At 41.4% G+C, this 13356-nt stretch overlaps 1 protein-coding gene across 4 annotated transcripts in view; it reads left to right on the forward strand.

Annotated features, from left to right (window-relative positions):
* Nucleotides 1–13356, forward strand: part of EPG5 (ectopic P-granules 5 autophagy tethering factor) — a 125244-nt gene that overhangs the window by 93838 nt on the left and 18050 nt on the right. For all 4 annotated transcript variants that reach the window (XM_082852686.1, XM_082852689.1, XM_082852688.1 and 1 more), the window contains exons 31-35: nucleotides 525–738; nucleotides 3610–3758; nucleotides 4699–4900; nucleotides 6602–6674; nucleotides 8051–8154. In XM_082852686.1, the coding sequence (XP_082708812.1) occupies nucleotides 525–738; nucleotides 3610–3758; nucleotides 4699–4900; nucleotides 6602–6674; nucleotides 8051–8154 (742 nt within the window). The remainder of the gene's footprint in view (nucleotides 1–524; nucleotides 739–3609; nucleotides 3759–4698; nucleotides 4901–6601; nucleotides 6675–8050; nucleotides 8155–13356) is intronic.

The raw sequence follows: 13356 nt of genomic DNA on the forward strand, positions 1-13356 counted from the left end.
ATCTATGAGTCATAAAACCTGGGCATTTTTTAGGACCTGGAGACTGATATCAGTTTGTAATGGGGGAGACCATGTTTTATAGTTTGGGATTCTGGAAGGTGATATCAATACTCTGAATTTTCACTAACTGATGCACTCTTTGAAACATGGCCATTAGATGGAGATAGTTCCATAAAGTGGCCGCTTGTTTGTGGCACTATGACCAGTGAAGAAGAACTACAAAGTTCTGATCCTTGTGTTGTAGGGAAAACTTACCAACAAGATTTTTAAATTGCAAAAAAGTATGCAGGACTGAGAAAACTGCCTCTGCATTCCCAGAGACTGAAGTATAGATGGAGGCATAATGGTCCTGTCAGTTACTGAACTGCCTAGATTCTTTTAAGTATATAAATTTTAGTTTGAATCTTTATAAAAAGCTAAATGCTAGGTAAGCTTTGACTTTCAAACTAAATTTGCACACAATTTGCTCTATTTCAATTAATTTTCTAGTATAAATAAAACTTCTTATTTCCTTTTCTTTTTAGTTCGATCTTAAGCAATGGTTAAACGCCACTAAACCTCCTCTGTCTGATCGTACCAGGCTTCTGGAGTCCATTCATTTGGCACTTACTGCCTGGGGCCTTGAACCAGATGAAGATATTTTGATGCCATTTAATCTTTTCTGTAAGCACTGGACTTACCTTCTTCTCTACCAGTTCCCTGACCAGTACAGTGACATTCTGAGGCTGCTGATGCAAAGTAAGTGCCTTAATTGTGACTGATTAGATCACAGTGAATGTTTAATATGACATTTACCATTCTACAGATGTCATCCAAAAATGTAAAAATAATGCAAGTATGCAGGAGTTTAGAATCACTAATCTTCACCCAAAGTGCTCAATGAACAATGCCCAAAAGGTTGCTGTCTGTAAAAATGGTCAGTTATTGTCCTAAATGTCAGAATGGACCCTAATTGGGCAAGACAGCTCTTAGACATTGGGGTTGGAGTCATGCACCCACCTGTTTACCTTGACTTTGCAGCTGTCCTGAACTGGGGTGGGCCTGCTTACCCTGGTGACTATAGATTTGGGAAGAGGAGGAAGTTGCTCCTTTACAGTATGCTTAATATGCCGGTTGGTTTCTCTATAATTCCAAAATGGTGGATAAATTTAGTCTTTTTCCCCCCTAATTTTTTGACTCTTGTTTTTTGCAAATGAATTTATCCCTGTATAATGATACGCTGTATTTATATTATCCAAGAGAAAGAGAGCAGCATTAAATTTTCCAAATTCCCACTGTTTCTGTCCCCCTCCTGCAGTTTTCCATCAGTGTTGGAGATCAGAGGAGAAATAAAGAGTGTAGGCTTTTTTTATTTTTGAAATTTCACTAGGCAGGAATTTTATTGAAATTTGAAAAATGAGATAGTATTTACTTTTTTTCATGTAAACTTCATACTGTTTATAGATGTAATGGAAAACTAAATTTTGCTTTATGTCAAATCTTTGTGTTACATCACAGAAATAGTGTAATGAATAAGTTAATGATCTTATGTATTGGACTACCTGAAGAATACTGAAATGTATGGTCTCATTTTCAAAGCACTACAAAACATTCATTGTTTCCTATAGAGGCAAGTTGCAGGGTGCGTGGAGAATGGTGGTAGGGAAATGTACTTGTATAATTTTTTTTTTTTTTGCGGTACGCGGGCCTCTCACTGTTGTGGCTTCTCCCGTTGCGGAGCACAGGCTCCGGACGCGCAGCCTCAGCGGCCATGGCTCACGGGCCTAGCCGCTCTGCGGCATGTGGGATCTTCCCGGACCGGGGCACGAACCCGTGTCCCCTGCATCAGCAGGCGGACTCTCAACCACTGTGCCACCAGGGAAGCCCTACTTGTATAATTTTTAATGCATATTTGCATAGCTACGTTTTTCCCTAAATTTTCAAAACTGGTTAAGCATATATTGTGGGTTTTTTCCCTGAAACCTTTTAAAGAGATTATAAATTGTTTATATAGGCAACCATTGACTTGGATTTAGCAGGAAAATTTTATTTCCCAGGAAAAGTAATTCAGTTACAGGCTTAAGAAAACACTACCATCTCTGTCAGATTCCATAACCTCCAGCCTCCTGGTTTCCATCCCTCCCTGGCCACCATATCGGTGTTCCCAGGGCTTCATCCTTTACTCGTCTGATTTGCCGTGGGTGAGCCCATTGCAGTTTTCCCTGGCTTCACTGACATCTTCTAGGCATGCATGACTCCACACCTGTAGCTGTGTTCTAGGCCTCTGCCCTAAGATCCAGACCGCAGTAGCTATTGGGACACAGACCCTTCACTGTCCCCTAGGTACCTCCCACCCACTAGTGCAGCTGACCTCATCATCCTTCCCCTTAGACCAGCCCCTATGAGCCACTGTTGTCCTAGTTGATCCTTGTGCCACCTCTGGGGGGAAGGACCTGAGGGCGTATAATTCCTGTCCTCTGGGAAGTCAGTTTTGCAGGTAGCAGAGTGCTGGTTGGTAGTCTCTACTTTTGCATAGTGTTTCTGTGTTGCTTTAGGTTTTGCCTGGTGTAGGAGTGGACTTTTAGGGGCGAGTAAGAGACTCCTTTTGAACAGAGCCTAGACTCTGCAGTTGCATTCTGCACCATGGGTCCTTTGTTGTCTCTCTCACATTGTCCAGCCAGGAAAATGGCACCTTTACCATTCCCCAGTCAGGGGGTGGTAGGTGGGAGTCCCCTCCCCACCCCCAGATTCCAGCTCAGATGGCTCGGCTGTGCTCACTACCAGTAGGGTTACCAAGAGTACGGAAAGTCAAGTGTCCATGTGGACAGATCTTTCAATAGGTTCTCTTAACTTTGGTCTCTTCACCACAGATCTTTTTTTTTTTTTTTAACGTTTTTATTGGAGTATAATTGCTTTACAATGGTGTGTTGGTTTCTGCTTTATAACGAAGTGAATCAGTTATACATATACATATATCCCCATATCTCTTCCCTGTTGCATCTCCCTCCCTCCCACCCTCCCTATCCCACCCTTCTAGCTGGTCACAAAGCACCGAGCTGATCTCCCTGTGCTGTGCGACTGCTTCCCACTAGCTATCTATTTTACATTTGGTAGTGTACGTATGTCATATATACACTACCACTCTCTCACTTTGTCCCAGCTTACCCTTCCCCCTCCCCATGTCCTCAAGTCCATTTTCTAATAGGTCTGCGTCTTTATTCTCATCTTGCGCCTAGGCTCTTCATGACCATTTTTTTTTTTTTAGATTCCATATATATGTGTTAGCATACGGTATTTGTTTTTCTCTTTCTGACTTACTTCACTCTATGACAGACTCTAGGTCCATCTACATCACTACAAATAACTCAATTTCATTCCTTTTTATGGCTGAGTAATATTGCATTGTATATATGTGCCACATCTTCTTTATCCATTCAGGACAGGTTACTTCCATGTCCTGGCTATTGTAAATAGAGCTGCAATGAACATTGCACCACAGATCTTTATGAATTTGTTTTGGATTTTTATTTAATACTCATTCATTTGTAAAGTACATGTGTTCTTTGATTCAAGTTGAAAGTTAGTTTGTGAAGGATGCTGACGTGCTGTCCTCTGTCCCTGCCTGGTAAGGCTCTGCTGAGCAGCTGCTGAGCCCTGAGTGTTGGAAAGCCACCCTAAGAGCCCTGGGCTGCTGCGCCCCAGGCTGCCAGCAGGGCGCAGCTTCTGCTGAGACCTCGGTGCTTCAAAGCTCTCCGGATGTTCTCTTGTCAGACAAGCAGGTGTGTAGCTCTTGGTCTCTGAAATTTTTGTGCATTTCTTTTCCATTTCCTTTGTAGTTTTTTTGTTCTTTTAAATTAATTTATTAAAAAAATTTTTTTTTTCTTGGCTGCATTGGGTCTTTGTTGCACTCTCGGGCTTTCTCTAGTTGCAGCGAGCGGGGGCTACTCTTCCTTGCGGTGTGCGGGCTTCTCATTGCGGTGGCTTCTCTTGTTGCGGAGCACGGGCTCTAGGTGCGCAGGCTTCAGTAGTTGTGGCACGCAGGTTCAGTAGTTGCAGCCTGAGGGCTCTGTGGTACACAGGCTTCAGTAGTTGTGGAGCACGGGCTTAGTTTCTCTGTGGCATGTGGGATCTTCCCGGACCAGGGCTTGAACCTGTGTCCCCTGCATTGGTGGGAGGATTCTTAACTACTGCGCCACCAGGGAAGCCCTATATGTTTTTTAAACAACTGGAACACATTTAAAATTTATATCTAACAAAGCACCTTTTATCTCTTAAGAGCCCTGTGTTTTCCTTTGTCAGTCATCTCCCATTCCCTCTACCCCCACCCGCCTCCTGTGGCTGGATCAGCTTTCTCTCATGCCTCAGATCTGATTCTTGCCTCTCTGTTCAGGAACGGCCCAGCACCAGCCCCTGTGTGTACCTTGCCTCCCCGCCTTAACCCTCCTGCTTCACCGGCTCCTTCGAACAGGTTTTCACGCAGTGTCCCACAGAGCTCTCAGTTTCATCAATTTTATATGATGTGGGTCCACATGAATTTAGTTGAAGAAATGGTTCCTTTGCTTTAGAAAAGGAGTTTGAAATCTGCTGATTTACTTTTTATATGCTATATACCTCTGCAACTCGATTACAAAGTCAAAGCCCTCCGTCCCAGTCTACTGTAGTATTCTACTGAAAGTAGATATTCAGTAAGCATTTTTTAAACTGGTCATTCTTTTCCAGGTAATGGAGACTATACAGTGGCTCTCAAACTTTTTTTATAAGCTTCGGTTATCCACGTTGGACTTTAAAAGTTTTGGTTTATTCTCAAAATGGAGTCCTTACATGGCAGATATGAAAACACTCTTGGGCTACCTTGTAAAAAGACTGCTTGACTCAGAAATGGCCTGCTTGGCCCAAGATCCATCTGCCAGCAGCAAAACAGGTAATATGCCTTTAGTGCAACGTGGAGCTTAGGTGTTCTGACCTTCCATTAGAAGAGACTTGAATAGACACATTAAGAGATTTAAAACTTGGTGATAAATCTGTATATCTGAGTGTCATGAAGAAGAAATAGGAAATACACAGTACAAGTGTGAACCCATATATGTGTCATACCTATATTCACTTACCAGTGGGTGCTTGCTTCAACTTGTTTCTGCCTCTCCTTTGTAAGGTGAAGTACAAAGAGATAGGTTTCAGTCTCCAGCTCTTTCTTCCTATTATTTATCACATTAAGAATGTTTAAGTTTTTATTTTTAAAAAATGCATGTTATAAAATTGTCCATGATATTGTGTTATAATAAAACTTCTTCAATTTAAGGAATTTCATTGCAGCAAATGAAAACTGAAACATGTTTAGTTATATTAAATATGTTGTTTGTATATCACCATAGGTTTATGAATATACCGATGATAAGGAGAAGATTTTCTATATAGTTATCAATGATCTTGACAAAGGGTGGACTTAATTTTTCTTTTTCTTAATTGAAGTATAGTTGATGTACAATATTATGTAAGTAACAGGTGTATAATATAGTGACTCACAATTTTTAAAGGTTATACTCCATTTATAGTTATTATAAAATATTGGCTATATTCCCTGTGTTGTACAATATATCTCTATAGCTTATTTTATACCTAATAGTTTGTACCTCTTAATCCCCTACCCTTATATTGCCCCTCCCCCTTCCCTCTCCCCACGGTAACCACTAGTTTGTTCCCTATATCTGTGAGTCTGCTTCTTTTTTGTTATATTCACTGGTTTATTTTTTAGATTCCACATATAAGTGGTATCATATAGTATTTGTCTTTCTCAGTCTGACTTATTTCACTTAGCATAATGCCCTCCAAACCCTCCATATGTTGCTGCATATGGAAAATTTTCATTCTTTTTTATTGTGTGTATATGTGTGTGTGTGTATATGTGTGTGTGTGTGTGTGTGTGTGTATGCCACATCTTCTTTATCCATTCATCTGTTGATGGACACCTAGGTTGCTTCCATATCTTGGCAATTTTAAATAATGCTGCTATGAACATTGGGGTGCATAGTATCTTTTCGAATTAGTGCTTTTGGTTTTCTTGGTTTTTTTTTTGCGGTACGCGGGCCTCTCACTGTTGTGGCCTCTCCCGTTGCGGAGCACAGGCTCCGGACGCGCAGGCTCAGTGGCCATGGCTCATGGACGGGCCCAGCCGCTCCGTGGCATGTGGGATCCTCCCGGACCTGGGCACGAACCCACGTTCCCTTCATCGGCAGGCAGACTCTCAACCACTGCGCCACCAGGGAAGCCCAGTGCTGTTGTTTTTTTTTGGATATACACCCGGGAGTGGAATAGCTGGATCATATGGTAGTTCTATTTTTAGTTTTTTGAGAAACCTCCATACTGTTTTCCACAGTGGCTGCACCAATTTACATTCCCACCAACAGTGTAGAAGGGTTCCCTTTTCTTCACATCTTCGCCAACATTTGGTATTTGTGTTCTTTTTGCTGATAGCCATTGTGACAGGTGTGAGGTGATATCTCATTGTGGTTTTGATTTGCATTTCCCTGATGATTAGCAATGTTGAGCATTTTTTCATGTGCCTGTTGGCCATCTCCATTTGATGGGCTTGTTTCTTGTCTCTAAAAATTTTGCTTTGTTTTAGTGCTAAGATCCCTACATTCAGTAATCGTCCAGCTCTTTAAGCCATGGATACTGGTTTTAGAGGACAATGAAAGGTAAATAGTTTTTCTGATATTCAAATTTCTTTGAAATTTATAGACTTAAAGTTCTGATGGTGTTTTGGTCCAGCTGATGATTCACAGATCTGATTTTAAATTTAGAGAACGCTTCTTTACAAAGTAAACTTAAGACATTTTCTGTTTGTGGAATTGTTAGTCTGATTGATCAGAGCTATTGATTTTGAAGCAAAACTGGACACTCATTTCCAGTTTTCCACAATAAAGAAGTTGAATGAGGTTGGTATTTAATTTCAGAAAAACGGATGTTGTTCTCCTGAATTAGGTTTTGATAATATAACACTGCAAAATATGAGGCAAACTTGATTTTACCTAGTATCAGTTATGTTTTTGGAACTAAGTTGGCTTTCAAATTACTGGGTGGGAATTGCTCTTTTAACATGAACTCTGCAACTAAATGAAAGCATTATTTCACAAGCATTTAAAACAGAGGTGTTGAGCTGTCCAAATGCAAGGAGTTGCCTTACGAGTCTTTTTTCCTCTAAAAGCATACAAACAAAAGGTAGATATCCAGAGTTCTGTAAGAATTACACAGTATATATCACAGTATTTAAAGTGTTTTCATAAGTGTGAATTAATCTGATCCTGAGATTCAGAAAACTTGAATGTCTTGCTCAAATCCCACAGCTGGTGAGGGCTAGACTGGGACTAGGGTAGAGCTTTGACCACCATGTCCAGATTGTTTGTATCATCCAGGCTGCTTCAAGAGCCCATTGAGGAAAACAGAAAAAGTTCTGGGTCTTTGCTTTTCCAGAGGGCTATCCTTAGACAATCCACAAGCTTCAGGATTTTGTGGTGACCGTGAGACTGCTTACCATAATTTAGGCTTCCTGTCTATTTCCAGGAAGAACTAATGGAATTTATTTTTATATTGAACTTTCTATACCAGATTCAGAAAGTAAAAATTTCATATAAAGAGTTTTTCCTTTGGTTATTTCCTCTCTGTTCATTTTTGACCATCTTTTTTTACATGTCTTTTCACCCCCCATGCTTTAGGTAGAGAAAACTGTCTTCTAAGGCATTCGAAATGTAACCAAGATACACAAGGGATGGGTTTACGGGCATAAATTGGATGTGTTGTAAAGGGTGTTAATTTAATAGTTATTTAGATAGCACACTTCTGAAACTTAATTACATTGAATAAATGTTAGGAAGGAAAGTAAATAAAATTATATGATTGATATTAAAAGCTACAATTCACCTCCAGGAATTTACAGTTTTTAAAGTGCTCTAAATGTGTCTTAGGGCTACATAACACAGAGTTTTCTAGAACTTAGGCAAACCCCAGACTCTGGGACATACAGTAATTTAATCATAGTGTTTCCTTTCTAAGTGTGTGTTTCTTTTATTTAAAGCAGCCAACGACATTACCCCTGGCTGGAGAGTGATGCTGTGGTGGCCTCAAGCATCGTGCAGTTGTTCACTGATTGCATTGACTCATTGCACGAGAGTTTTAAAGGTAGGAAGATGTTATATCATGTCTCTGGTTAGTTTTCACTTTTCCTTAAGTAATTCAGTTAATCTTTTGCCTCTGCTTTTCTACTTTATTTACTTTTACTTTATTTGGTAGGCTGTCATCTTTGACCAAAGAAAGATCACCCGTACAATTATTTAGTGTGAAGTGTGTAACCTCTTATCTTTTTGGGGAGGTAGTGCTGAGTGTCATCAGTTATGGCTTTCTCTTTTCAAATATTGTCTTTCCCCCATGGTGAACCTTATTCTATCTTCTGTGACTTTTCACTTTTTTGGTGTGTTTTCTTCTGCTTCATTTTGGGCAAATTCTTTTTTTTTTGACCACACCGAGTGGATTGTGGGATCTTAGTTCCCCGACCAGGGATTGAACCCGCACACTTGGCAGTGAAAGTGCAGAGTCCTAACCACTGGACTGCCAGGGAATTCCCCTGGGCAAATTCTTGAGGTCTCTCTTCCAGCGTACTCCATCTCTTCAGCTATGTCTAGTCTGCTTTAAAAAAAAATCCATTGAATTTTTCATTTCAGTTTCTAGAAGTAATGTTTGTTTATAAAATTTATCCAGATCCTTTTAAAACATATTTATTTATTTTTTAAAAAATTATTTATTTATTTATTTTTGATTGTGTTGGGTCTTCATTGCTGTGTGTGCGGTCTTTCTCTAGTTGTGGCAAACAGGGGCTACTCTTCATTGTGGTGCACTGACTTCTCATTGCAGTGGCTCATCTTTGTTGTGGAGCACAGGCTCTAGGCGTGTGGGCTTCAATAGTTGTAGCACACAGGCTCAGTAGTTGTGGCTCGCGGGCTTAGTTGCTCTGCGGCATGTGGGATCTTCCCAGGACCAGGGCTTGAACCCCTGTCCCCTGCATTGGCATGTGGATTCTTAACCACTACGCCACCAGGGAAGTCCCTATCCGATCCTTTTTGATAGCATCTTCTTTCTTTAATTTAAAATTTCAATTTTTATTATTTTAAAATGTTTAAACATACTTACTTTCCTTTATGAGCTGTGTGCAGTAATTCCGTCATCTCAAGTTTCTGTTCGGGGGTGGCTCATGCTTCTGTTTGATGTTCCTTCAGAGGCTTGTTTCCTTGTGTATTTTGTAATTTTCTATTGTGAGCCCGTATTTAGAGAGACTTTATCTGTGGAAATTCCATGAGGACTAGGATGAGGGTGTATGCCTCCAGAGAAGATCTGCATTTGTTGCCATTTGGCTCTGTGTAATTCCTTGGCTTTGGGTTTCTCACACTACACAGATACATGAAATCAAACCCCATACTCAATTACCACAATCAGCTTTCTTGCCTCCCTGACTCCCAGTCCAGGCTAAGGCAGAGAAGATCCGTTCCCCTCCCCACTTATCTGCCCTTTCAGTGAGGGTGTAGTCCTTAGAAAATCTTGTTTTCTGTTTCCTTGTGCTGTTGAAAACCCCACATAAGCAAACAGCCCCAGGGCAACTGAGGTTTCCGCATCAGTTTAATTCTCTGCTCTCCTAGTCTCTCTGACCTCTTTTCTTCCACTGAATGTATGTAGCTGTGCATTTTCAGAGTTGTTGTATTTTACTTAGTGTATCTAAATGTTTTGTATTGGGAGGCTTGTAAGGATATTAGGTCCACCCAACCCAGATTCTTGCAATAGCCTCCTAACTGTCCTTCCTATCTCATTTCTGTTCCTGCCTATTTACTAGATTGATTTTCCAAAAATTCTGTTTGTATGCTATTATATTCTTATTCAGAAACTTTTAAATGTAATAATGTTTTAGCTCAGCATTCAAATGTGTCTGGCTCAGAGCACTTCAACATTATGTGATGTTTTTTTTATGGAAGCATTCCGTTCAGCCATACTGCTCTACTCACTGTTCCCTAAAAGTCCTTGAATCTTCCCTCTGCCACTTCTTTGCTTATGCTGATTCCACTACCTGGATGAAGCCTCGGGCCCTTTATATTCTCCTGCATATCTGTTCATGTGCATACATTTCTCTCCTGCCTCTAAATCTTTATAGCACATTGTTGTAGTTTGAATCCTTGGGAAGCAGACGCCATGATGGAGCCAGAATGCTGAGATTTATTTGGGGTACTGCCTGTGACAATAAGAGGGAGAGGAATAAGGGTGGGCAAAGAAAGCCTTCAGACCCTGGTGCAGGCCTAACACCCGTGAAAGGAGAGTAGGAAGAGTCTCAGCCTGCAGGGCAGCGCTGAGAAAGTATTGGCCAGCTGGTTAGGGAGTTCTAGTGCCAACATTCTTTTTTGAGGATCCTACCTTGGGCGGAAGCAGCCAGGTCAGTGCTTAGTTGTTGGCTGAGGGCTACCTGGGAGGAGGATGGCCTCGACTCAGGTGCTAAAGGTGCTGTGCCCTGATCTGTGGCAAGTTCTGTTTGAAGGGAGATCTGAGTGGCGCACCCCCGTGGCTACCATGTGTTTATGTGGCACTGAGTCCTGGAGTTAACAATATGTCATCCAGTATTTTATATACAATATATATAGTAGATAGCATATCAGATAATAGACTATATATTATAATAATATGTATAAATATATGTAGCAATAATATATATGTTATAATATAAAACAGTGTATCATCCAATATTTTATATATATACAAAAATAGACTTTTTTTTAGTGTAGTTTTAGGTTCACAGCAAAACTGAGCAGAAAGCACAGAGAGTTTCCATGTACCCTTTCCTCCCTGCTCCGCATGCATAACCCCCTCCCCACCCACTATCACCATCCCCCACCAGAGTGGTACATTTGTTATAGCCGATGAACCTACACTGACACATTATTACCCAAAGTCCATAGTTTACATTAGGATTCATGCTGGGGCTTGTACATTCTCTGGGTTTGGATAAATGTATAACGATGTGTGTCTACAGAGTATCATACAGAGTAGTACAGTATCATACAGAGTAGTTTCATACAGTATCATACAGAGTAGTTTCACTGCCCTAAATATCCTTTGTGCTCTGTCTATTCATCCCTCCCGCACCCCAGCCTTTGGCAAACACTGATTTCTTTTACTATCTGCATAGTCTTAGCTTTTCTAGAATGTCATATAGTTAGAATCATTCATTATGCAGCTTTCCAGATGGGCTTCTTTTGCTTAGCATATGCACTTAGGTTCCTCCATGTCTTTCATGACTTGATAGCTCATTTCTTCTTAGTGCTGAATAATATACCGTTGTCTGGATGTACCTCATCCAGCGTTGGTTGGTTGTTTGTTTTTAAATATTTATTTATTTATTTGGCTACGTCGGGTCTTAGTTGCACCATGCGGGATCTTTTGTTGCGGTGCGTGGGCTTCTCATTAGTTGAGGCGCACGGGCTCCAGAGCACACGGGCTCAGTAGCTGCGGTGCTCATGGGCTCTCTAGTTGTGGCGCATGGGCTCTAGAGCACATGGGCTTAGTTGTTCTCCAGTTGCCCCGCGGCATGTGGGATCTTAGTTCCCTGACCAGGGATCGAACCCACGTCCCCTGATTGGAAGGTGGATTCTTTACCACTGGACCACCAGGGAAGTCCCCATCTAGTATTTGTTGTTGTTTTTTTTTTTTTTGGTGGTACGCGGGCCTATCACTGCTGTGGCCTCTCCCGTCGCGGAGCACAGGCTCCAGACGCACAGGCCCAGCGGCCATGGCTCACGGGCCCAGCCGTTCTGCAGCATGTGGGATCCTCCCAGACCGAGGCACGAACCTGTATCCCCTGCATTGCCAGGTGGACTCTCAACCACTGCGCCACCAGGGAAGCCCCCCATCTAGTATTTTTGATTGACTTTTTACATATCTGATCTCCTCTCGGTTCCCCCTCCCCCCCCCCGCCACTGTTATAAGATATAAACTCTAGGCACAGAAACATTCTTCTTTTTATCTCTCCCCAACCCAAGACTTAGGACAGTGCCGTACTCTGAGTTGTCTACTTGATAAAAGTATTGGTTCAGTGAGTAACACATGAAATCCTAATAGCACTCACTTTTTTTTTTTTTCTTTTTTTGGAAAGGTAGACTTCTAGCTGCATATTACCATCCACAACAATTTTATAGTGAGACAAATATTTCAGCATAAAATTATTGTCACAAAGGCTATTATTTAGTTTCTTAGTATAAAAGGGCAGGCACTCTCACAGGCCCGTGTATATCAAATAAAAAAGTGGCCTAGGAATAGGAGAGTACACAGATAACATTAAGAATTGGCAACTCAATTCAGAGAGAGGAAACAGAAGAACTGTGCACAGCAAGATGAAGAAGTATTAAATTATAGCCTTTTAGTGAGATCGTCTGATTCAGCTCTCTGTTTTTATTGATGAGAAAAAATGAGGACCTGGAAAGCAAAATGAATTCATCTGAGGTCACAGAACTTATTTGTGTCTGGGCTGGGACTAGAGACGCTCGGTCTGGTCCTAAGAGATTACCTCGTAGACATCTTCTCCTACGTATCCATCCTAATTTAAACAAAACTATCTTTTTTATCCATATTTAAACAAATGCTACTCTTCACCCCTGTCTTAAAAGGTTGTTAAAAGCATACGTTACTGTTTCCTGAGGACTGGGGATTGAGGGCACAGGAATGTTAGCAGTGATAAGTCGACTTATCGTGTGTTGATGCTCGTTAGTCATTTTTCAAAAGTCAGTGTTGAGAAACTCCCATCAGATTTCTGCTCTCGTTGTATGTGGCTCTCTCTTCTTTGACCAAATTCCATTCCTTTGCTTAGAGCCAGAAAGTCTGAAAAAATTTGTTTCAGACTAAATGCTCCTGAGGGCACTAAAGTAATTGATACTCGTGAGGATAATACTGAGTGATTCAGGTCACAGAAGAGTGTGAAATTTGTTTTAGAGTGACTTACTTGAATGACAGTTAACAGTCTAGTTTTACTGCACCAAGGGTTAAGATTTAGTCATTTGGAACATTTCCTTTTTTTTTTTTTTAAATAAATTTATTTATTTAGGCTGTGTTGGGTCTTCGTTGTTGTGCATGAGCTTTCTGTACTTGCGGCGAGTGGGGGCTACTCTTCGTTGCGGCGCAGGGGCTTCTCACTGCGGTGGCTTCTCTCGTTGCGGAGCACGGGCTCTAGGCATGTGGGCTTCAGTAGTTGTGGCTCACGGGCTCTAGAGCGCAGCCTCAGTAGTTGTGGCACGCTGGCTTAGTTTCTCCGCGGCATGTGGGATCTTCCCGGACCAGGGATCGAACTTGTATCTCCTG

Source organism: Leucopleurus acutus (assembly GCF_964270905.1).
Source record: "Leucopleurus acutus genome assembly, chromosome: 13".
Taxonomy (NCBI): domain Eukaryota; kingdom Metazoa; phylum Chordata; class Mammalia; order Artiodactyla; family Delphinidae; genus Leucopleurus; species Leucopleurus acutus.